Raw genomic sequence first — 26,177 nt, forward strand, 5'->3', positions numbered from 1 at the left:
GTTTGTGTTTCAACATTCCAAAGACAAACGACATCTGTCATGATGTCAGAGAAGCAACTCGCTGCTCATCAGTCTGGGAAAAGGCTTGAAGACATGTCTAAACAACAGAGTCCATCATTTAAAAATGAGAAAGATTATTTGCAATATGTGGACGCTACCATTGAAAGACTGACTAGGCATGGCCTTGACAGAAGACTGGCCCAGATGAAATACCTGCTCCAATGGAAATTTTCCAGCAAGGCTTGGTTTGCAAAGCTACACATGATGACCTACAAGACTGGAACATGGAAACCTGGACAGAGAAGACTGAAGTGGAGTTGTTAAGCTGTAAATTTGTTTGTATATTTGCCATTTGTTAAGAAGCAAACATGCATAAAACCTCATACTGACTATCGGTGAGAAAGAGAGGTGATCATTTGGCACTGTTTTACTGCCGTTGGGGGCGGTGATGCAGTGGGTTTGGCCGGGGGCCTGCTGTGTGGCGAGTCCGGGGTTTGAGTCCCGCTTGGGGTGGGGGTGCCTTGCGATGGACTGGCGTCCCGTCCTGGGCGTGTCCCCTCCCCCTCCAGCCCTGCGCTGCCAGGTTAGGCTCCGGTTCACCGCGACCCCGCTTGGGACAAGACTGCGTGTGTGTGTGCGTGTGCGTGTGTGTGTCCAACAGCAAAAGCATGGCCAAAAGCAGACAATCCAAAGGAACTGTGTTCCAGTAAATGGACGCCTTCAAACATTGACATTACAGTATTAATTGGTGAATGATTGTAGGGAGCTTAGTTTAACTAGCGCTACTTCAGCTGCCCTAAAACAGAGGTGTCAGCTAAATACTAGTTAATCACTGTACATTTGGAAAAATAAACCTTTCACTGTTGAATGAATGCAAGAGACTAAACAACGACTTAAAAGATATTACTGCTAAAGGCAGTTCTACAAGCTACTGAATCTGCCTACTTGGCATGTGAATGCTGACATTTTTGGATGAAGAAATGATGTAAGTAAGCAAAATGTGTTTTGCGTTATGTGCCAATACGAAAAAGAATTCATTTTGTGCATGATTACTGTACACCTCTGTGAACTTGAACTACAAGTGCGCAAATCACGTTTTCCAGTTTTTTTCTGCAGCAGAAAAGTGGGAAACTGACCGAAAACTTGGTATACACCATCTGCTGCTCAATAATACAACTGAAAAAAATCAACCAAGCCACGTAGATGGCACAATAAATGTAAAATTCGACACGAAATCCACAACACGACAAGGGCAGGGCGCACTTCCGAAGGACAAAGCGATCCCACCTAACGGAAGCACGTCCTGACGTGACGTGATGACGCATCGCAGGGTCACGTGGTGGCGACGCGCAATGTCCGTGAGCGCGCCCGTAGTGACGCAGAGCGGCGCTTTCACCGTGTCTGGATGGCGTAGAAGCTGGCGATGCCTGAACTTGATTTTCCAGATACTTTAATAGTTTAATCTGTGAATGGCGCCAAAACAGGACCCTAAACCTAAATTTCAAGAAGGTAAGGCGGATTTCTGGTACATGTAATGCACGGTTAACGTGGGCGGTGTAGTACTTTCCTCGCGCCCAACCCGTGAGGTGCAGATGAGATGATGATGGCAGCAGTTCGTACGCGCCGTTGGATCGCGCACACGCGGCGGTACTCCAGCCTGGAAACGTTAAACCGAAACAAATATAGCGCTGCTGCGCATAAAACCAAACACGAAATGCACTTCCATGTGTGCGCGGCGGTCGGATATGGCGGATACAACAGTCAGTCAGCGTGTGTCACTGCCCCGGCCGCACCGACCGACTGAGGCAGGCAGGCAGGCAGGCAGGCAGTGAGTCAGTCAGTCACAGTCAGTCAGTGTGTCTGCAGCAGTCTGAGGCCCTGCTGCTGCTGCTGCCTGCCGACTGTGTGCAGCGGCGCGCGAGGCTCAGGCTCTCAGGCTGCCGGGCTCATTGTTCACTTCACACCAACGGTCGGATCATAAATAATATTAATAAATAACTAGGCAGAAATGAGCTGAGAGAGGGTGGGCAAAATATCAAATAAAATTCCAAATGTATGCTCGTTGTGAAAATCTAGAGTGCGGAGCAGTTAATTATGTCTCTGTGTGCGTTTTTTAAGGCTTTGTGTGTTTGCGCTTCCCGCGTTTCCGTTTCCGCGGCTCTGCCTCGAACGGACACTTGACTTGACTTGTTCTTCTTGACCGCGCGCGGCGCACAGCCACGGAGTTAGTTGGCAGATTAATGAACACTTTTCGACGTTAAAATACAGCTCGTGTGTAGCGGGTGTACAGATATATTATTAATTCCTTCTCTGTAAGGAAGATTTCTTTCTTTCTTTCTTTCCGATTCCTTTTGCTTTTCCTCTTGTTTCTTTCTAACACACACACACACAGCGCTCGTTTGGCTCCGCATCGCATCGTAGTCGGCCGGGATCACCGTTTATTGCTCATCATACATACTAGGCTTAAAGATGACTTCATCTTTAAACATTTCTAGGCATGAAATCGTGACGTGTTGTACACGACATATTTAACCTCTCCAGAGGAGTTTAATTTTCCCGAGGAGCAAGTGGTGTTTTTGTCTTTCGACTCGTTCGTTAGGTTTCCCCAATGCTGCCACATTCCTGATTGCAAATCCTCTAGGAAGCCCTTGATGATCATATTATAGTGGGATGATTTGGTCAAGAAACTGCAGAAACACTGGGCTGGTTGATGAGTTGGTTCTTTGCCAGGCACAGGAGGAACTGCCTGCCTTTGCTGAGGAAAAAGAGTAAAAGTGAGTACAGGCATAGTCTATCGATCCAGAGGGGCCCTAGAACGGAACCCTGATGAACTCCCATCAGTCTCTCACCTTGGTCCGAGGTCCTTCTTTGATGCACTTTTGTACCTTTATAGTGTTGAACTGTATAGCAGGCGGCAAATGGTTAGAGTAGCAGCCCTTGGACTTAGAGGTTGCAGATTTGAATCCTGCCTCCTTCAACAGGCTACCTTCCCTAAAATTGCACCAGTTAAAAATCACCCATCTGTGTAAATATAGGTAGGTAACTGTCAGTATCTTGGCATTGTAAGTCAGTTAAGTAGCACTGCTGTCTCTCAGTGCCTGGGTGGTGCGAGAGGACTTGGGTTCGATCCCCACTCGGTCTGTGTGGAGTCTGCATGTTCTCCCCATGTCTGCGTGGGTTTCCTCCAGGTGCTCTGGTTTCCTCCCACAGTCCAAAGACATGCTGTTCAGGTCCATCCATAGTGTGTATGTGTGTTCCACTGATGTATGGATGAGTGAGCCATTGTAAGTAGTGTAAGTCACCATGGTGAATAAGGTGTGTGGGCTGGTAAGACTACATAGAGCTCATTGGAAGTCGCTTTAGAGAAAAGTGTCTAAGTAAATGAGACACAAACGAGACACTTTAGAGAAAAGCATCAGCTGAATGAATGTGTAAATGGATGTTGAACATGTCATGAATTGTTGATATATGAATGTTATAAAATAAATGTAGTGTCTGGGGTGACCAGGAACACATTTTCAAGCATAAGATAATCATTCCATTCAGTCGTGGTTTGGTATGAATATTTACGAACTGGAAAGATGCATTTAATTGAACAACCCACTTAAAATACCTTATGTTTTTTTTAATCTTCCTATTCAGGTGAAAGAGTTCTGTGTTTTCACGGGCCATTGCTCTACGAAGCTAAGGTATGCCAGCTATTTTCACTGAATACTGCTTCACATTCTTTATTTTCAGAATTTGATATTTAGATTCTCACCGTCTTCTGTCTCTATAGCAAATTGGTGTTGACACTGCACCAAAGTTAATAAATAGTTCTGGCCTTTTTCTAAATACAGCTATGCGCCGCTTCACGACATTTCGGGTAGCGACAGACCGCATATACGCTGGTGGTCCTATAAAAACATAATGGACTGAAAAATTACTATCAAAGAGCGCTGTCGTATGGGTCGTAACGCGATGCATCGCTCACATGCTTTAAGCATGTTTTGTAAACAAACCAACTGCACTGCCAGACATATGAAAGTATATACAGTTAATGTATAGTACAAAATACATGATAATGATGATAACTCTGTTACTGGTTTATCTATTTACTGTACAGTAGTTTTTATTGTCATTTTAGTCTCCTCTCTTTAAAGTTCCGTAATGTAAGACAGTACTGTACACTCCACGGTGTTCGCTCACCGACGAAGTCGAACTTCGAATGGTTTCACAGAACCTAACCTCCTCGTTAAGTGGCGCATACCTGTAATCATCTGCTAATGTATTGCACATTATATTGTATATATTGGATTTATATACAAAAGTGTGTATAAAACAAAGTAAACTGAAAACTTTAATAGAAACAAAATTGTCTTGCTACACAAAGCTCGCTGTCCGACTGCTCGGTGTGTGGTCTGTTACAGTAAATGAGTGTTCTTCATGATGACGGTCATTCTCGTTTCAGTATTTTTCTGTTTCTTTTTACAGTGTGTAAAAGTTAATATCAAGGACAAGCAAGTGAAGTACTTTATTCATTATAGCGGATGGAATAAAAAGTGAGCTTACATTTTGGTGCATCATCTTTGTGGTTTTTTTTTTTGGTTTTATTATTCTTTGAGCTGTAGTACACTTATAGTATACAGTACTGGTTATGCTGTGGTCATTTAAAACATTGTCTAAAGTTAGCTTTTGATAGTTAACCTTTTTTCTTATTTTCAGCAAAAATGTTATTAGGAAAAGAATGGTTTAATTTTTAAAATGTGTGCTTCCATTTGTAAGTGTAAATATTTAACATTTAACACAACAATATTTAATTTGACATATTTTTACAATTAAAATTAAGGTTTTTAAATTAACTTGCAGAGTAACTGCCCAGGGAAACAACTTTGCAAGCTGTAGCATATTTGGGTTATTTAGCGTCAGTTTTCTAACAAATGTGAACAGAAGACTGCACAAGATTATTGCCTAGTGATGAGAGTTATTGGTATTTTTTTCCATTTCAGCTGGGATGAATGGGTTCCTGAAAGCAGGGTGCTTAAATATGTGGACACCAACCTACAGAAACAAAAGGAGCTTCAAAAGGCTAATCAGTAAGTCCTTCATTGGCAATAGTGATGAGTATCATGACTTCTGACCGATGGGAGGCAAATTCCATTTCTGGAATATGGGATGCACTTATCTTCCTAATGTACAGACTGTAAAATATTAATGGTGGAAATAATGACTTATTGAAGATGCTAGTTAAAGTATTTGGGAGTGACTTTCCTCCCTTTTTTCAACGCTGCGACACTTAAATGCTGGGATTGCGACTTCCTGGACTGCCATGTTTTCTGTTTCTGCGCTCTTGTGCAGTTGCTGTGTATAAACCAAGCTGCTTTCCTCCTTTTATCAGGGACCATTATGTTGAGGGAAAGATGAGGGGTGTAGCACCAAGCAAGAAGATTGCTGCTGTGCAGCAGAAAAATGTTGATCTGTGAGTTGTCCTTTCACTGCTGGCTTTTGCGGGGTGAATAGAGGGAGCACTTTGTGTACATTATTCCAGTTTTAGTGTGAACCATAGAACTCCAGCTGACTGAAGCATAAAGCCCTTATGTACGCCCATGTATTTCTCTTTCAGGAAGAAAAAGAACAAACAAAAGAGTAAGTAATCTTTTGTATGAACCATTTTGGGTTTTAATTTGTGCAGTATATTTTCTATAGATACGATTTCTATATCTAATTGTATTCCTGCACTTTTTAAAAAAAATTAACTGCATAGAACCTGAAGCAGTGGTTTTGTTGAAATGAAAACTATAATCCAATTTAAAATGCTCATGTTGGTACACAAATTCCATGTCCTGGTTTTATTTTGCTAGGATGTGTAAATTTAAATTAGTCATTGTGATGTTTTTTTGCTCTTTGTAATTAACATCATCACAAAATTACTTCTGTTATAAAAAAAGCTTTGCATTGCTTTAGTGCGGTTGGGATGAGTATACCAGTGTTGTGGTGTTAAGGCTATGTGGAAGTCGGTCAGATATGTGTGCTGACAACCCTGTTTGTGCAGCGCCAGGAGCAGGTGAGGGAACCAGCTCTGGGGAGATGCCTCAGCCCCCTCGGAAGAAGAGGGCCCGCGTCGACCCCACTGTTGAAAGCGTACGTCTCCACAAGTCTTCCCTTTAATTCCTGCTGAGGAGAAGGGCTGACCTGTAGCAAAATGCATTCATCACTTTGAATCACTGTGCTGTTCAGGTCGTGAAATGTCAGTCTGGATCCAGCTTGTGAGTAGCCTGTTAAAGTGGTGGTCTGCCCCTCATGTGTCTGCTCTGTTTTCAGGAAGAAACGTTCATAAATCGAGTGGAAGTAAAGGTGAAGATCCCAGAGGAGCTGAAACCCTGGCTGGTGGATGACTGGGACCTGATCACCAGGCAAAAACAGGTGAGGTGGAAAGCAGCAGCAGCAGCAGAGGAAGCAGCCACACAACGCCGCCTGTGTAGAAATTGCTCAAGTGTGTTCTGATCTGAAACATTTCTGCTACAGAAGGAGAACATTGATATAATTTCAGAAGTTATGTTGTCTGTATGCTTTGTTTCAGTTGTTTCATCTGCCAGCAAAGAAGAATGTTGATACGATCTTAGAAGACTATGCAAACTATAAGAAATCGAGAGGCAACTCGGATAACAAGTAATCTACACATTATTGACATTCAGATTAGAAAAGATGTAAAGTGGAAGTAATCTAATTGTTGATATTGCTGTATTTTTTTTTTTTTTTATTAAATAGTTTTGTGTGCTCTGGAGGCCAGCTGGAGTTTTCCTTGTGAGAAATACTAATTCTCCATACCCCTCCACACAGAGAGTATGCCATCAACGAAGTAGTTGCAGGGATTCGCGAGTACTTCAATGTCATGCTTGGTACCCAACTCCTGTACAAGTTTGAGAGACCGCAGTATGCCGAGATCCTGGCGGACCACCCCGACGTGCCCATTTCCCAGATCTACGGGGCTCCCCATCTACTGAGGCTCTTTGGTGAGGAACCTTAGAGCACAACCGTCACCCCGATTGTTGCCTAGCTGCGCTACAAGAGGAGTGTGCGCACTGTTGATTTTTATGCAGCGCTCCCCGAACTCTCTTGTTAAAATGCCATTTAAATTACATCAGTGTTGCTTCCTACAGGGGCTGAGGATTTTGCTGAACATTTTTAAAAATAGTAGCTATGTTGTACAAATTGACTGGGAATTAAAGTGGGAAGACATGAGCTGTTACTTATTAACTCTTAAATTGTAGCTGTTAATACTGTTGAGTCAAATTCAAATCGTGAACACTGGCATCCTTTTCATGGTAAGGAAGGGTGTGGATTGTGAACACAGGAAAACATGCAAACAGCTCAATTCGAACCCATGTCGAGATGCATAGTTCAGGCAATATGAGCCAGCAGTCCCTGCTGTACCTTTGTTTTGCCTGTGGATCAAGGACTGTGGTTTTTGAGGTAGAAGCTCGGAGGCTGGTCAGTTTTTTTTCCTTTTTTCCATAAGTTTTCTAGTGAAAAGTTAACGTTTCACAGGTTGAAACATTTAGGGAGCGTATCAGTATGCGCAAGAATTAGTTTTTCGTCTTCCGTTTAAAGAATTTTACTATGCACTGTAAATATGGTCCCAAACATTAATGAGCTCTCCATTCTCTGTGTGTGTGCCAGTGAGGATCGGGGCCATGTTGGCCTATACGCCTCTGGACGAGAAGAGCCTCGCCCTGCTTCTCAACTACCTGCAGGACTTTCTGAAGTAAGGCATCGTGTTCTATTGTGGGATCGTGATTGTCAGCACCGGTGCAGGTTAATGTTTTGTTCGTTGATGTGGTCAGAGCTCTCCAGTGGTGTTTTTTGTGTTACAGGTATCTTGTGAAGAATTCCTCCACTCTCTTTAGTGCCACTGATTATGAAGTGGCCCCTCCAGAATACCACCGGAAGGCAGTCTAAGCAGGACATGTGAACACTGGAACTCTCCCCCACCCCACTCCTGTCCCTGGTTCACAGCTTTTTTCCCTTCCGTTTGGGAGTCTTGTCAAGGTTCTACACAGGGACAAGAGGCTTTAGTATGACTCCTCACATATGCAGATTTTTTTTTTTTGGGCTTTCAAGTCTTGTTCCACATCACAATTGATCGCTGAAGCAGTTATTTCGGATAGACATGTGTTGCATGTTTTCAGCCGGCTTTTGAAAGACTCTTCATAAATGCGACTATAAAATGTCACCTCGAATTTTCATTTTACTGTGATTTGCAGCATTATGATCATTGTTCACATAAGTGTCTATGGTTTTGTATCATGTAAAATCTGTTCAGTCCAGTATTGAATGGGAACTCCGGTAGGGACTGAAATGTGCATTTTATAGAAACATAAAATGCATTGTTTTTGGTTACTGTCATTTTATAATAAAATGTCTTAATTTGAATGTTTTAATTCATGAGTGTCAAGTAATTTTCAGCCTTTACTGCAGTTCTGTTGAATAAAGAAATGTTTAAAAAAGGTTAAAGAACATTACATTTTTACCCTGGGTTTTTTTTTTCCCCTTGAGGTTTCCACCTCTGAAATGACATTATGAAACTGTAAGAAGAGTATTGGCGTTTGATTGACGCTAGGGTTAAATTTCATAGATTTTTCTTTTGACAGCACTTAGCTTGGATGTAGGTGTACTAACTGGCAACATCTTAACAGGCACAGTTTGTACCAATTTGTCAGATGTGGCTTTGACTTAGAGCCCTTTTGAAAGGCCTGTCTTACGATCTCCACTGTGGGCCAGATGGCCTGATTGCCGTTTTACTTTTCACTGGACTTCAAGACAACTGTAGACATTTCCTCACTTGTCAGCTGCTGAATTTAAAAAAAAAAAAAAAAAAAAAAAAGTAGATGTTTTGCAAAACGGGGAAAAAGGTAATTGTTACTGTAAGTGACTTGTACTCAGTAATGTTGCCACAGAAATGGTTAGCTTTCTGACAGATTTTGGAGAGCCTGTATCCACTAGAAATTCGATGGATCCTTTGTGAAAGTGTTTTCATGTACAGCACTCTGATTATCTTGGGAAGTCTTCAGTGTTGTCAAGTGCTGCTGCGCTGGGCATTCCATTTCCTGCTGATCTGACAGTGCCGGAGACATGGAGTGCTCTGTTTAAAATCTGTCAAAAAGCACTTTGTTACATTTGTAGTGTTTTTCAAGTGCAGGAAGAGAATGCGTGTGCCACACGGGATTTCCATTGAAGCCAGTTTTAAGTTTCAGCTGCATACATGTATGCCTGTCACGCACAAATATTTTAGTTGCTTCGTAAGAGTTGTCTGTCAGCTCTCGGTCCTACACACCTTTGAATTGGCCTTTGGGAGCTCCACTCCTGCGTTTGTGTTGTTTATGGAATGGCTTCTGCTCCGAGTCATGCTGTGAGGGATCTGGAATTCCCGCCGAGTCGCTTTCGCCCCTCTTCGGCCTCGGATCGGAGCGGGAAATCAGTGCTAGGAAAACAGGTTCCGGGGTGACGTGATTGCATGTAGAATGAATGGCCGTTGGGAAACGCCTGGTTAGTGTCCCTGTGCTTGTGCTCCAGTGATTAAAATCCAGTCATTTAATTCCACTGTTTGTGCTGGAGAAGCTCTTTTTCTGTTCCAAGATGTGGTGCCAAATGTCATATTAACTGCAATTTAGTTTAAAAACAAAAAAAAAGTTGAATAATGATGAATTAGCAGGCTGATTGCGACTGTGCTGGAGTGAAACAGCACTGGGCCCTAATTGCCACAGAACTACTAATATGGGTTTGAGGACTAAGTGTCACATTGGAGCGAACGGGGCGGTTTCGTTCACCTGCTCTTCGTGGAAACCCTGGATTTCGAGGATTTGAAAATGAGTGGTTACCCCAGCAGTGGAACATAAACCCCCTTTCTGCATGTTAGCCAAGGATTCATAGTTCTTATGATTTTGCTCAATTTTTGTACAAGTGGTGTCTGCTTCACTCTTCTGAGCAGAAAGTTTGACCCTTTTACTTCCTCCTTGTATCTCGCTGTTTTGCTCAAGTTGCCAAGGGCGGATTCCTCTCTCTGTTGTGTACTAATAGACCTCAGATGTCTGACAGGTCAAAGCAACCTTAATCCCACTGGAAGCAAGCCCTGGGGCTGGAGCAGGTGAAGCCGTTGGGTTTGCGGTAAGCCGAGATGCGGCTGAAATGTGACATTCGAAACTAAACTGCTCCTGACGTGAGGTCAGGAGATTTGTAATTAATGCCACTCATGACTAATTAGATGAGCTTCTTACATTTGCATTTATTTATATTTGACGCGCGCTTTTCTCCGAAACGACGTACATCTCGGAGAAGTACACGAAAACTGCGTTGCGTCAACTGAGGGAGAGATTTGGACGTAGACACAAAATGGGATCTCTGCTAAAAATAACAGGTGTGCGACTAAATTTGATGAGCCTGATTTTCACAGCAATCAATGCCCATGGCTTGATTGCTCCCATTAGCATTTGATTATGTCCAATTTTCTCCGAAATCCACCGTTTCTGCAGTACTGAGCAAAACGGTTTCGAATTCACATTTTAAACACAAGCAGGACGCAAGAGATGTTACCGAAGTGGGGAAAAAAAGTGTTGCTATTGAAAGTGGCTTGAGAGGTGCTGCCAAAAAGGTGTGTTCGGAAGGGTTCGTCTGCTCGCCGAGATTCTAGCGGACCTTTCGTGACCTCCGGTTGCGAACGCACTCCTACCTGCTCCTGTTCGCTGTGTTTACATCAGTCATTTTTTTGTTTTATCAGTTTGTTTCAGATTGAAAGTTACCCAGAAACAATGAGTTCACTTTGAGAAATAAACCGAGCGGAAAAAGAGAAAGAATCGGCGGGGAGCGAGCGCCGCAATCCTCCGCAGGGCCCTGCCGTCCACAGCCGTTACTGTGTTCCTGCTGCCCTTCAACTTGTCCAAACTTTGCTGCGAGGGTCACTGGGTTTTCTGCCATTCGTCTCTTGACAAGACCCCGTTCGAATGCTGGAGTTCCGAGTCTTTGCCCCCAAACTTTTCCACTGTAAACGGATTCGGCGCAGCCCGCTTTGAAGAGCTCGGAATCCCCACAAGAGCACCGCGTTTCCCGAGATCACAAGACGCCGAATTTCTTGAACCTCGGGCATCAGTAAAACGGGCAAGTGCCACGGCTGTCTCCGCCAGTCTTTGGGGACACCCGGCTCTAAAAGCCTCCTTTAGCCTGGAGTGCAACTGTGGCTCCACGCGCTCTGACATGAACGACCTTCTTTCTCGGCCGCTGTCGGACGGCTGACGTTGCGCCCCTGCGACCGGCACCCGCGTTTGTTTGACGCTCTCCTCTGTAGCGGCCGTCACCGGCCCGCAGTCTAACGGAGAGTCCTTCATCGAGCACCGTGTACTATTCGTTAAGATAACGGACATCTTTCAGCACCGAGAAACGAAATGTTCTGACTCAGATTTTATTTAAACCCTGAGAAGATTTTGAAAAATATTTGAACAACTTCTAACGAATTAGCCTAAATTAACTTTAAATATGCAAGACTAAAATGCCTGTCCTAGATTTGTGGTGTGTCTTCACTTGGTGTCAGATGAATCTATGAAGAGTTAGGGATTGGGGGAGTGGGGGGGTAGAGAGCCCTGATGTGTTGATTATTTCTCTCGTCGGATCGCAGCACACTCATCGACCAAAGTCTCGTCTGGGGTCCAATTAGCTGGCCGTTACTTTTACCTCCAAAGTGCCCAAGGGTGAGCGTGAGAGGGAGAGTGCAGCTTGAAGGCTGCCCTTATTCATGGTTTTAAAGATCATACTATCCCAGCAGGCGATGACTTAAAGCCTGAAATTATTTAATTGCTTTTCGATTGCTGCTTTATGCAGGATGCATTTTCATTGCGTTACTTAAAATGCAATTTCCGTACACAAACTTATTGTTCTCATGTACGAAACGTGCTACACGTCTGACGCTCGACACGACTGCGTTGTTGCAGATCAATATTTGACAAAAGCAACATCATTACGGTTGTACCGCGTCTCTGTTGCAGCGGTGGAGGTTTGTACGAGCTTTAATGGTTCTTTATTTACTCCTGCTGTGCAGATTCTGGACATGGCAGCAATCTGATGCAAGAAATCCATGGCAACACTGTTTCCATGGAAACCAGGAATGGCAGCGATGGGAAAAACAAGTCTTTCATCATGTGGGCCTGTTAGGGACAGAATGCAGTTTGGTGACCAGAGACCCATTCGAAGTGAAAAGGACCTGGGCCTATGTGACAGCAATTTCCTTTTAGCGACGGTGGCGCAATGCTGTCAATAATAGATTTTAACGGTATGGAAGCAGCAGGAAAGCAGGGAAACATCCTGTCGAGCGCCGACCAACAGATCCATGGACCAGTACAAAAGCCGCAGCCCGCAACATTTTTTCTCGTTCGGTAAAGCCACCGAAATTAGACAGCCGTGCTGAGCAAGAACCCGGTGACGGCAGAACCTGTAATCTTGATTTCACCATCTTTGAAAAATTCGGCCTACGTTTATTTTCTTTGGAACGGGGAACCGAAGAACAACGAGGAATGCTGTTCCGTCGGCAAAGCAAGGGCTCAAAGCACCGCTGCATTTAATGTGAGAGACCCCAGGCTCTCAGGGGATGGCGGGTGTAGACAAAAGGGAAAAGTACAAATACAGTGTGCGCTCTGAAAATGCACGAGGTCAAACGTGTTGCTGCTGCTGCTGCTGCTGCTGCTGCTGCTGCCCGATTCCGTTTCTCCGCTGCGACACTGAGCGCAGGAGCGGCTCGAGATTCTGACTTGCGCCAGCAGAGGGCGCGCGTGCTCCGTTTTTACGTCCTCCTAATTGCACTTGCTAATTGAAGGGCATTTCTCTTTCAGGCGTGCCTTATTTAAGCTGTATTCCTTTTTATTCAAACTTTCTTCTTCCATAACACCCCCCCCCCCCCTCCTTTTTTCTCTTTTATTCTATTTTTATTAATTAATAGCACTCCAGTTTCTTTGCTTTTCCTTAATGAACTGTGTTTCTTCAGATCACCTACAGTGTTCAGCTGGTGACCAAATAGAGAAAACAAAAACACAACAGAAGCACTTTCCAACACGTTTTAAAAGAAGCAGGAAACTCCCAGTGCATTGGGTACCACGGACACTCTGCAGTCTTTGGCATGTTGAAGATTACACCCCAAGAAGACAGCTTGAAAAGCACCGAGCACAATATTTTTTGTCGGAATTAAATAAGAAAAATGAATACTAAATGTTGTGTCTTTATCAAATGCAGCCTCTTTCTGTCTTCAAGGAGGAGGATTTGAAGTCAGTTTACCGGTCTGCAACTCTCCAGCTCGAGTCATCGAAACATTTGTGGCTGTGATCAGAAAATAAAAGTCTGAAAAGGAAAACTGCATACGGCCATTCTCTCTGTACATTGTTTTACTCTGTGTGTGTACTGTTTTCAAAGTAATCCATTACTGTTCACTTTTCCCTTCGGTACAAATTTCACTCTTTTTTCAGCTACATCCCAGACATAACACATTTTTATTCAATGTTTTATTAGGCTTCAGATCAAACAGAAAAAGCAAAAGATGTTTTGCAGCTTAAATTTTTATCTGATGAAATGCACTTATTATTTAATAATACATTTATACAACTGTTGCCTCACAGTGCCTGGACTTTGGGTTCTGACACAGGTTTAAATGCAGAGCAGTCTGTATGGAGTTGGCGTGTTCTTCTTGTGTTTTTCTCAGTTTCCTCCCACAGTCCAGAGATATATGTTTCAGGTGAATTGGGGAATTTAATGTGCACGAGTCCTGAGTGTGTTTTGCTCAGCTGTAGATATAGCTGAATGACTGCAGAGAGTTTTAGTGCTGTATGTCCAACATTGTAAGTCACATTGAACAAAGGCATCAGCCATGTACAAGGAAATAACAATAAATATTTTTTAACATGTTAAAAATCCTAAAATTTTACATTTTTATATGTAACTAGAGCACCCTACATGTAGGCTTACTGATGCCTCTTTACAGCAGCTGATGCCTCTACAAGCTGCTCCAGCTTTTCTGAGAATGTTTTCAGGGCTAATGACAGTGACATTTCCTGCTCCTTCAAAAAATGTTATTATTCTGATTGAATTATATGACTGCTAAATTACACTGTATGTCATTAAAGGATTAGAATTTGAATCCTATAAAGGACAGGATTGAATAAAATTCTATTCAGTCACACAGTTGAAACATACTTAAGACCTTAGAACTATGTTTTAAGAAATGAAAAAATCCACTTTCATTTGTCTCATGTGAAACTTTGTTAAGTGCTATTCAAATATTTATTAGCCAATGATATAATGTTGAGAGACAAAACAGTGAAATATGAACATAGCTGTCTATAAGTGTATCAGTTATGACCTTATTATGTATTAGTTGTTACTGCACAGAGCACAATCAGGCCTGTAGTGTGAAGGTGCATAGTGAGTTATTACTGTTACCGTTATTTATCGTTATTGTTTTTGCTGTTGCATGATTATTCACTCACTGTCATTGCCATTGTTTTATTTTGCGCAGTTTTTCTATTGTCTCTGTCTTTGTCCATACAGTCTGTGCAGAAGCGCTCAAGGAGAATTTCATGATACTTGTAGACGGTACTTGTACCTATGACAATAAACTCGCAACTTGAGGGTTTCATTGTAAAACCCTTTTTAGAGATTCCAACTCTTTTCCACCAGGTACAGATGACGTCACATCTCAGGTCTTCCCCCGTTCAGGATCTGGGATCGGATTTGAACCACTTAGGAAGTCCCTCCTTTAGAGCCATTTCATTGGATAACGCGTCAGCTTTTGTCAAACACCCAGCTCTGATTGGTTCCTTGAACCGTCAATTTCGTAACAGGTCGGGAAGGCGTCAGGTGAAGTGTCAGATTGTTGCTATTATCCATAGTTCACAGAAGAGGAAAAGTTGTCGCGGCTTTAATGAAGTAGTTCAGAACGTACTAAATAACTATATCGGTTCTATCTTCCACAAATCCAGTGTTTTTAATCGATGAAAAGGGGCCTTTTTTATAGACAGTGAAAATGAAAAGTCTGAAGTATCGCCTGAAGAAGCAAGAAGTTACAATCGCGGTGAGTTAAATGAATCCGGAGTGGAGCTGCTGGAGGTGTGACGTGTGTTCGCACTCGGGATATAATTATATAAAAGCAATACTTTCACTTTACAGTACCAGCAGCAGCTGGCAGCTCCTCCGTCCGTCCGTCCGTGTGTCCAGTTCAGTTCTTGTCCCGGTAACGTCTGAGGTGCGATTAGGTGAAATGGAGAAGGACGGAGTGGACGAATCATTCATGTTGGTGCCGCTGAGTTTAGTTAGTTAGTTAGTTAGTTAGTTAGTCAGTTAGTTACCTGCGTCGCCGCCGCCGCCGCCGTGTGCTCTCTGTCTCTGTGAGCCAAGTTGTTGGGAAGGCTGTGCTTGTTGCGTAGCCCTCAAGTCCTCCACGAACGCGCTCTATTGACACTTCGTTAGTTAGTTAGTTAGTTAGTTAGTTAGTTAGTTTCCAAAGAACTGCAATGAATTCTACTAGTCTAGCGTGTCTGCAAACTATTATTAAGGAAGCTCGTCCAACTGGTCACTCAGGCGGTTTTACACACAGAGACGACGTGGGGGAAAAGGAAAGAAAAAAAAAAAAAAAAAAAAAAAAAAAAACCCACGACGTCGACGATGTTATCGGACGTTTTTTCCCGCCCGGCCGCCGGCTTCGTTGTCGGTTTCTCAGTCATTGGAATCAATCTGTGCGCTTCTTTCTTTCTCATCCATCGCTGTGTACACGAATAATTTGTGACTCAAAAAAGCACAATACTGATAATCTGTCACTGAATATAAGTATAAAATATTACGGCTCCGTCCTCTTAGTAGTGTTCTCCCTTTTCCTGTTAACGCCCTTTCACATCCCGCTTCCACAGGAGATAATTATAATACAATAAAGTTACAGCGACCTTTACTCGCGTTTACAGCTCCATCATCATCCATGCGCGTAAGAAGAAGCGAAGGGCCGCTTGACTTAGTTTGAAGCGCAGCGCGAGCGCGAGCGCCAGATTGGACGCGCGCGAGGAAGGCGACTCGTGGCTCGTGACGGAGCGCGGCCGAGTAACAAAGTGTCGCGGAGCAGAACGGCAATGAATGAATAACACAAGTGACGATATATAAGCAATGCGGTTTCACACCGTTACTCCACTGATCAACTGCCGTCCTCGTGGAAAGCTGCGCGTGCAGTCGGTGGAAAGCAGCGCTCTCTGCACCCCCCCCCCCCCCCCCCCCCCCCCCACACACACACACACACACACACACACACACACACTCACACTCCTTCCTAGGCTAGAGCACCCCTTAGTGAATTACTGTGATCCATACAGTGTGTCCATAATCCTCATTTTTAGTATTGCTTCATCATTGAGCCCATGCTACTTTTTCTTCAAAGACACGCTCCACGTGAGGTTTGTGTTCACATAAATTTTCTATGGCTTTTTACATATATTTTAACTTGAGGAATTCAGGGTAAGCAGCGGCTTAATCAAGGCTGCTCGAACAAGGAAGGAGTGGGATTCTAGCCGCTGTCCTCCCAGTGCAAGGCTTGGCAAGGGATTGGCTCTCATCACTCACTGCTGTACCTTCTTCTTGTTACCTTTTTCCTTAAAATAGTTAGATGGAATTTAAATCTCTCTCGAGGAAATCATTAGGATGGCAGCAGCGTGCTATAAGAATTAGTCCATTAATGCATCACTGCTGCGTTTGAGATTAATCGTACCAGTACCTGTCGGGTTAATCATGGCATGCTTCATATATTAATGTGGATTTAAGACTGCTTGGAAGGATAGTCTTGCACATGGTTTCACTTTGCATCGTACTGTGCCTAATATGGGTGTGTTTGCAATTTTACTTTCTGTTATTGAATGATTTGGGCTATGCAGAAATGTCGTTCTTCCCTCGGAGCGGAATGAAACAAGCAGTGGGAAGCGGTCTGGTTTATGAGAAGCGAAAGACGCCTGCGTGCCCTCCAGGCTCGCTCATACCTGAGTGACTGACAAAATCCACATCCTAATATCATGGCTCCTTTAGCACGGTTGCCATTTGTATTCTGCTCGTCCAACCTTGGGTTGGATACGCCGGACAGCCTTCTTCGCTGCTATTTAAATGAGAGCAGGATGGAACTGAAGCTTGTTTGTTGTGTGAGTTTGTGAGATTGGAAGTCCTCCTTTCACACAGTCTTCCCTAAAGGAATGTAATTCAGTGGCACTGACCGTGGACAATCCATAGCAATCCATAGCATTCGTGAATGGACGGGTGCTGGAGAACAAGCAGGACCTACTCTGTGTGTGTGTGTGTGTGTGTGTGTGCGTGCGTGTGTGCGTGCGTGCGTGCGCACGCACGTCTGAGCAGCCTCTGGATACACAATGACTCACCGTTAAAAAATGCAGCAATATTTTTTAACAAAACACTACATTAATGAAATGGCTTTACTGGAAAATCACTTTGTAGCTTCATGTTATAAGATGGTACAACCCACTGGTTCTTGTGTGGAAGCACTACTTTTTCATGCTTAGCTAAGATATCTGGCGTTAAGTCTTTGTCGCACCCAAAATAACCTGTTTTTTAGGGTCTCTGCGTTGATGTCAGTTTAGTGATAAGTGGTATTCTTTCTTGTGCTATCTTTCATTTGTGGAATACACTTTGTACATTTGTGGTATTGTAAAACGTTGACTGTGTACAAAGTATAAATAGCCTGGGTAACAACTGAAACTTGGTTTTTCACTCAGTAGAAAACGTTTGCTTCTGTAGCAGTGACTGACGGGCAAAGAATTGTTTTACACACCAGCAGTATTGAACTTTCAGTGCTTGTGCTTCGGAACAAATAGCTATTAAGTATTCAGCGTTCAAGATTACCCGCAAGATTGTATGTGGAGTACAGCCTTTAAAAAGTGTGGTTTCAGCCATTGTTTTGGACAACCCCTATTTGCTGTGCCTGGTTTTACTGCATTTGTAACAGGAAACTAAAAACTGAATAAAGGCAGGCAGATTTTTTGCCTCTCTTGAGTTCAATGGATAATTTGCATAATCAGTTGTGACCTGCATTAAGGGCGTTATGTTTAGAGTTGCTCCTTTCACATAAATCTGTTATATTTGCTCTGCAGCACTCAACTGTAGTTTCACAGAATTTGTTTAATTTGCCCTTTTCTAAATTCACATTGTAAGAGTGCAGTTTCTGTTGAACCTTCTCAAATACAATGTGTCTATTAGTGCTGATGTTCAGTGAATGAAGTGACATTTCATGATGATTTGATTAGTAACTTGAATTTTTATTTCTTTTCTGTTTTTAAGGTGAATGAAAAAAGGTGGGGCAGCTGGTAGTGTAGTGATTAGAGCTGCTGCCTTTGGGCTTAAAGGTCACAGGTTTGAATCCCACCCCCTGCTGTCGTACCCTTGAGAAAGGCTCTTACAATAAATCCCTCCAGTAAAACTACCCAGCTGTATAAATGGGTAAATAACTGTACATACCATTGTAAGTTGCTGAAGAAAAGCATTTGCTAAAAGAATAAAAGTAAATTAATAATTTTCTACTGATGGAGGTTTGTGATGGAAGCTGTGAAAGCACACACTGTAATGCCAGGACTCGAGATCACACAAACCACATGAAGAATAGTTATATCTAGGTGTGTATTTTTATTTCTTTATTTTTTTTAAAGCTGCTTAGTTTGACACAAGGTGAAGCTGGATATTTTCTAATAATTTCCTTCCCTTGCTTTTGTCACGACATGCCCCTGTCAGCACAGTGGAAGTAGGAGGGAGGGCTTTTCAACCCCCTCTGATGAAACGTCTCAATGCCTCGACTCGCTCTTGAAAGGCTGACTTTCGGATGATGGGTTCCGGTTCATCCTGCTTCTGTGGACACTTGGCCGCCTGCGCTGAGTGTGGGCCCCAGTGTGTTTTGAGAGCGGACAGCATGGACTGAAGCTTGTCCTAGCGTGAGTAACTGCTCCGGGATCGCAGGCCGCCCGAGCTGCGTGGCCGCTCGGGAGGTCGTGTCACACTGTGTCCAGTGCGCTCTTGTAACCGGGCGGACGCTTTAGTTCTGTTCCCTTTTGTTTCTAAAGGCAGACATGACTTTTCCATCAGTCCAAAAATTGTGGCCATCATATATAAAGAACACAAAGCATCTGAAAGCGCTGAGGGTTGTGTGTCACCATACGTGAACGAATGACTTTTACGCCGGATTTCTTTGTACCGTTTTCCTCATTTACGCACACTAGTAAAGTTCCTGACTGAGAGTGGAAGATGCCTGTAGGCAGTGGTCTAGACTTAGCTTTGATTTTTGTCTTTGCAAATTTGTGATGCGAGTGGTGATCGTGGAACTCTGCCTAAAGGCAAATTCGGCCTCAAGCAGGTTTATGCAAATATTTCATTCCAGCTGCATTTTGTCCAAAAAAAAAAAAAAAAAAAAAAAAAAAAAGATGAAAAAGGGACTTGGGTGGACTTAAAATAGGAATGCTTGTTATAGTGGAAGGAGGAATGCTGAAGCTGTCAAACTTCTTGGTGGAGTATGGAATGTGTTGGTATGACGTTTTAAAGACCCAACGTTAAATAACTGCGCCAGAAGTCAAGGTGGCGGCATGTACTCTGAACTAGGGAGGTGATGTTCTGAATATAACGACTGATCAACAGCTGTTTTTAAAACTGAGGTTTTAAGTCTTTTTCCGCTGTTGTGGTTTCAAAAAGTAATATCTCATTTATTTCACGTAGCTTGTGCCAGTTTATTTGACTTGGAGTAACAATAAGGAAGAAGTAGTACATTCAGACTTCAATTTTTAACCTCCTCCAAAGCAACACCCTGCTACGAAGTAGTTAGTTGTAATAGGGTATGTCTGATTGTGTAGCTGTGTGAAGTTGTTCAGGAAAAATTAGCAGAAAGAAATCCCAAAGTAGATTTTATGGGCCTACACATTAGTGGGAGACAAGGACGTTTTAAAACGGGCATCGAGAGGATTTCGATAAACGCCGTATGACTAACATTGAGGACGCAGTATGTGCTAACATTGATTCGAACAGTGACCTGTGGCCTTTTGCAAGGTAATTGTCATGTTTCTGGAAGGAGCGCTCGCCTTTGTGCAGGCAAGTGCTTTCTTGTTTCGGATGAGCATCTGACTGCAAGCGGGAGCTGGGCGTCATACATTCCTCCTGCCGGTGAGCGCAGTTAGCTGCGCTGCCCCTCCCGTAACAAGACCCGAGTCATCGAATGCCCCCGCTGCCTCAGAAACGCAATCGCCCCTCTCCCCCCCAAGGGGGCTCTCCTTCTACAGACGGCACCCCGCCCTTGACGCTAGCTTGCCGTCTACGAGCGCGGGCGGGGTGGCCGGCCGCCCTTCTCCAGGAGGAGAAATGTCTCGATTTCACGGTGGCTGGAGGAAGGAGAATAAGGCAAACGGTTAATTTTCCATTAGTGGATTGGAAGAACTTGAGGTGGACGTTTTCAGTACGTTTCTCACTCGTGTAACAGATTTCTTACCCCTGCAAAATATATGTTTGAATTGCTGGCTTGCGAAATAATGCACTCATGCAGTGTGTGTGTGTGTGTGTGTGTGTGTGTGTTCGTTCCACTGATGTATGGATGAGTGAGCCATTGTAATTAGTGTATCTAGCAGTGTAAGTCACTGCGGTGAATAAGGTGTTTGAGCTCATAACACTACATAGAGTTCATTGGAAGTTGCTTTGGAGAAAAGTGTCTGCTACATGAAAACATGCAAATAAGTGCATACCTTACAGTATATAAAGTCTGTGGCTAAACAGTCATATTGGTAAGTATGTATGAAAATAGGTTGATTTTGTCATTACTTTTACATTTATTTATTAAGCAGACACTTTTCTCCAAAGCGACTTATAATGGATACTATGTAGCGTTATCAGTCCACACACCTTATTCACCGCAGTGACTTTCCCTGCTAGATACACTACTTACACTGGGTCACTCATCCATATGTCAGTGGAACACACACACACTCTCTGTCACTCACACACTATGTATGGGTGAACCTGAAGAGCATGTCTTTGGACTGTGGGAGGAAACCAGAGCACCTGGAGGAAACTCATGCAGAGAACATACAAACTCCACACAGACTGAGCAGGGATCGAACCCACGTCCTCTGGTCCCAGGTACTGTGAGAAAGCAGCACTACTTGCTATGCCTCTGTGCTGTCATTACTAGCATGAAATCTAACTGGATGTACTGCAAAGGCGAGGTCATTACTACCCAGACCCCAAAAATTTCAGATGTGTAGATTACATTAAACAAAGTGTAAGTGTACAGGTTTATTGCTTGTAAGTTTGCTTTTTTCTTTTTTTTTTTTTTTTAAATAGAAAAAAATCAGACTGTAATGGTCCTTCAACCTAGGCAATAAAGGAGAAGGTGGGCTTGCTCCTAAAATGATGTGTAGTGTGTGGTAAGAAAAGTATTCCTTGGGAGGTTCAAAAGAACAAGAATGAAGATCTTTGTTCAGAACTATGAAAGAACACAGATACGTTGGTTATCATTTGAAAAAGACGTTTTGATCTAATGCGGTTCCCACCTCCGGCAAGCTGCCCACACACATTTTTTCACCATACGTCTCCAAGTAGCTCTATCAGAAGGAGCGAGCTGAAAGAGCTCACCGTGCTCGCTTGTCTGCTCCCGCCGATGCGCCACATTCAGACTATGAAAAGGGGGGCCTTCGAAGCCGGGAGAACGGTGTCTCGTCGTGTGTACGGCTGAAGCGAGGAAGGGCTCGGAGCTCTGCGAATCAAAGCTTGCGCGCTGTTGTTCTGAACGCTTCCCCGGAGACGTCGCCACGTACGTCAGGGGACGCCCGGAGCTCGTCCTGCTATCGGACTTTTTCTTCGAGAGCGCATCCTCATAACTTGTGTTTCCACATCAAAAGGGCCATCAAACACACTGCTCGTATTTTAAATATGGCTGATTTCTCACACTTAGTACATGAAAGCTTTTGCTTAAGGTGTGTGAGATGAATTTTTTTCAAACCTGTTGAGTTGAATGGGATACATGAAAGAGGCTACAAGTTTCCCGAGAGTGTTTAGCAAAAATATTTGAATGTGTACTTGTAGTCTTTACAACCCTGATTCAATGTCAATGGAAGAACTTTGTGTGGTTCATATTTTTGATGCTGTAGCCTTTTTTCTGCAGTTGCAGTTCAAATGATTGCTTTATAGGGCTTTTTTTTTTCCCCCAAAATAGTGAAATTTTTCAGCATTAAATGAGAAAAAGGAATCGTACGGATTCATCTTTCGCTAATAACCAACCTGCATCTCCAAAATGACAGGAAGTTGAAGGTAGTGTGTGAGTGACACAGAGAGAGAGTGTGTGTTCCACTGATGTATGGATGAGTGACCCATTGAAAGTAGTATATCTAGCAGTGTAAGTCACCGCGGTGAATAAGGTGCGTGGACTGATAACGCTACATAGAGCTCATTGGAAGTCGCTTTGGAGAAAAGCGTCCGCTAAATACATATACGTGAGCGTAGTGCCCGTGCGGATTTCGCACGGCTCCAGATGTAGATCACCGAAGAACAAAAACTGCCAGGATGAGTATTGTGTAGGTCGGTATGGCCTTCAGCAGTCACATTTGAATGACTGGACTCTAGGACTCTAGGACTCCAGCTTCTCTATGAGAAATAATGCACGCTTTGCAATTGCTGTTTCAGGGGATTGGCACTGGGTGCTATGGACTTGCCCTGAGGTCACGGTGACTGCGTTACTCTGGTGTCCAGGAAGCGTGAACACGCGCTCTTCCCGTACGCTGGCGCGGCGTAGCGAGCTCCCTGCGGAGTCAGGAAGAGTGCAAATTATCCACGGGCTGCGGATCTCCTCCGGCTGACCGAGGCGCTCTGCGGCGCCACGGCAGCGTGACTGCGGATCTGCTGATGGCACAGGAGCGAATGCTCCCCGAATGCTGACCCGCTAAGCCGCGCAAATCCCCCTCTCTCCGGAAAGAGGGAAGTGTTCTCTCAGTCACGCTTAAATGCTTTTGTGTGTGTTAAAGGTGTAAGTGCAGTCATCTGGGTGTTTCCTAAAGCGCTTGCATAACCCGCTGTGCTGCCCTCTACCGTAAGGGTTTTTACGTTTGCCTTTATTAAGAGGAACCTCATTTGTGGACGAAAATGTGGAAACGCGTCATTGAGATCGACGTCCTCCGAGATACGCCCCTTTTAATTCCGGGAATGCCACTCGAAGGCGCTTGAGCAGTTTCGTTTAATGCCCCTGCTTCGGCTCTTCGGGCGTTTCTTAGCATTTATGAGGACCGCGCTTGGATTGTGCAGGTCTCTTGACTGTTGAGCAGTGAGGAACGTTTAAATTGATTCACTTAGCAGATGATGTTCTTCCAAGCTACTCGCAGTGATTGTTGTATAGTATTTAGGTGACGTCTTCATCCAAGGTGACTTACAGTGCTGGCTGGATAGATTACACAAAGTGCCCTACAATCATTCCCTCATTCATTGTGTACAACAGTGTAAAAAACGCACTTAGATGTTGACGCACCAAGGCCAATTTAGAGTCACCAGTTGATACGAAGCATGCCTTTGGACTGTGAGGGGGGGGAAACCAGAGCACTTAGAGAAAACCCGTGTATGGAGTGTGCGCCACATCATACGCGAAGGAACGCGGGTAGACATCCGTAGAGTGTTACGCAGTAATTAATGAAAGAAAACTGCATTCATATGTTGTTCTGCTGTCTGAGTAACTATTGAAGTAATTGTGTCCGTTTTAATGCGATTCGGTGACATTTTAGCAGAAAAGAGTGTCAGTTTTTTTGTACTCAGAAGCACAGTTTAATCTGTGAAACCAATACTTTTTAAGTTATAAGAATTCACCTTTTTAGGGCTTTTTCAGGAACAAATTGCCTGCGTAAGAAGGGTGAAGACTAATTTTTGTAATAGAATCTTCAAGGCTTTATTTACACATACTGTAATGTTCCAGAATGTTCCGGTTAAAGAAGATGACGAGTGCCATTCGGGCCGTATTCATCATGGCTGTCCATACACAAACAACTGGCAAAAATACACAAGCTTTGAATATCGGCTTGCGTGTGAAAAGTGAGATGCTTTTCTTTCCCGTTGGGAGTTGCTTGGGAGTTTGTTTTCTCTTTCTTGTTACTATAGCGATTGGCCTTTATTACATAGATGAAGACTGAAGATATGGAATGTAGACGTAACCTTACATCCCCTCTTCGTGACCCGTTTTCAGTGCTTTGACAGTGTCTTAAGCACCTTGAGAAGTTTTGTTCTCAGGAACTATTAGAAAATGTTTATTCACTTTGTAACCAAGCAGCTTTGTGGCTGTTTTGCTGGCATTCACTCAGTTTGTGGTGAATTTGGATTTTGTTACACTTGAGAGTCCTGTATCCTGGTTTTCTGCTTTATGAAGCACATTGTTTAAGTGAGGGTTTGTTGACTTCTTAAATTCAAGCAGCAAACTCCTGTAAAGTGAGTTTATGTGGTTTTCGTACCCGAGATAGGTTTGTTCTATGTGTCCTGTTGCATAATTTTTGGTTTATGAATATATGGTGATTTCCCCCCCCCCCCCCCCCCCCATTATGCATGTGCCTCTCCTCTTGTGTGCATTCTGTCTTACTTCATGTGAGTGTGTTTGTGTGGGAACTTGTCAAAACGGAGCAATTAAGACAGATCTATGTAATTACTCCAGGTGATGTTTGGCATCTAGCAACTGAAACATTTCGCACCAGGTTAACCCGCTAAAAGCCGGGTTGTCTGCCGTACAGAACGGAGGTTTCGCATTCAATCTTAATTAACTGGTATTTACACTTGTCCTACTTTCTTCCCGTCAGTAATTTGCACACGCCGATTGACGAGTTCAGTGAGTTTTCACAGTGCTTTTAATTCAGCCTTCATTTATCCTACTGAGTCCTGGGAAAATAAATGAAATGTAAAGGAAAAGTACTGTGTTGCTGAACACTGCAGTGGAAATTGCACTAATTGCAATATGTTTGGACAATTATGTTTTTGACAACTTTTTGTCTGACAGTCGTGAGCCCCTTGAACTCTCAAACTGGGCGTGTCAGGAATGATTATCCGGTGCGAACGGACGTTGTGAGGAAAATTAACTCGGCTGCTTTTGCTTGTACGATAACCTAACAAAAGTGCAAATGGTGATGCTTGAATACATAGACATTCATAGAGACATACGTATAAAAAAATACTTCAAAAATACTTCAACGGTGGGAAGTCTGGACATTTGTGAACATTACTCAGTGGTGGAGTGGCACAGCAAGTAGTGCTGCTGTCTCGCAGCGCCTGGGTGGTCCGAGAGGACGTGGGTTCGATCCCCGATCAGTCTCTGTGGAGTTTGCGTGTTCTCCACGTGTCTGCGTGGGTTTCCTCCGGGTGCTCTGGTTTCCTCCCACAGTCAAAAGATATACTGTTCAGGTTCGTGTGTGTGTGTGTGTGTGTGTGTGTGTGTGTGTGTGTGTGTGTGTGTGTGTTCCACTGATGTATGGATGAGTGAGCCAGTGTAAGTAGCATATCTAGCAGTGTAAGGTGTGTGGGCTGATGGTAACACTACATAGAGTTCATTGGAAGTCACTTTGGAGAAAAGTGTCTGCTAAATAAATAAATGTAAATGGTGGTTTGAGCTTAGTTGTCCACTACAACGATACCAGGGCAAGTCTAACCACAGTCTGCGTGTTCAGCAGGTAACATGGTTGACCAATTTTGCATTGGAAAATGTGAAAATGTGTTGGTGAGATTGTTGTCATTCCTTACTGTTTCCAAAACTAATAGGAAGGAGGATGAGTGGGGAGTTGGGGGATGTGGCTGGCGGCTACGGACTTGTCTAGCCAAGTATTCCAGGAATTTTTCTCAGAACTGTTTGTGGAACCATTTTCATTTTGCAGCTGGTCTTTCACGTTAACTAGGATATGAGTAGGGAAGGAAAGTTTCGGATTTAAAGTGTTTTTAAAGTCTTTGAATTACTATTGTACATTTTTCTTGTTGTTTTCTTGGGTTTTCTTTACCAAGTGTTCAAGTTTCACTGAAGTTTGGTGTCATGAAGCATGAGAAGTAGACAAACTTTGTTTGTTTGTTTGTTTACTTCTCCCTTTCCATGTGCTTAACTGCTCTTCATTCATACCTGCCTACAGCCCACATTCTATTGTTTGGAAATTAATTTAAAG

General features: G+C 43.5%; 2 protein-coding genes across 2 annotated transcripts in view; both read left to right on the forward strand.

Annotated features, from left to right (window-relative positions):
• Positions 1–1,354: 1,354 nt before the first annotated feature.
• Positions 1,355–8,372, forward strand: morf4l1 (mortality factor 4 like 1). The gene is made up of 12 exons (XM_018752418.1): positions 1,355–1,509; positions 3,643–3,689; positions 4,474–4,541; positions 4,989–5,075; positions 5,378–5,458; positions 5,603–5,625; positions 6,032–6,120; positions 6,301–6,402; positions 6,560–6,648; positions 6,820–6,992; positions 7,660–7,744; positions 7,854–8,372. Exons 1-12 carry the CDS (start codon positions 1,470–1,472, stop codon positions 7,936–7,938), a joined length of 969 nt encoding a protein of 322 aa, XP_018607934.1. The 5' UTR covers positions 1,355–1,469; the 3' UTR covers positions 7,939–8,372.
• A 6,485-nt stretch (positions 8,373–14,857) lies between these two features.
• LOC108934664 (uveal autoantigen with coiled-coil domains and ankyrin repeats protein-like) overlaps positions 14,858–26,177 on the forward strand; it is a 37,688-nt gene continuing 26,368 nt past the window's right edge. The window contains exon 1 of the mRNA XM_018752666.2: positions 14,858–15,079. Coding sequence (XP_018608182.1) covers positions 15,032–15,079 — 48 coding nt within the window. The 5' untranslated portion in view covers positions 14,858–15,031. The remainder of the gene's footprint in view (positions 15,080–26,177) is intronic.

The sequence above is a fragment of the Scleropages formosus genome, chromosome 11, assembly GCF_900964775.1.
Source record: "Scleropages formosus chromosome 11, fSclFor1.1, whole genome shotgun sequence".
NCBI classification, from domain to species: Eukaryota; Metazoa; Chordata; class Actinopteri; order Osteoglossiformes; family Osteoglossidae; genus Scleropages; species Scleropages formosus.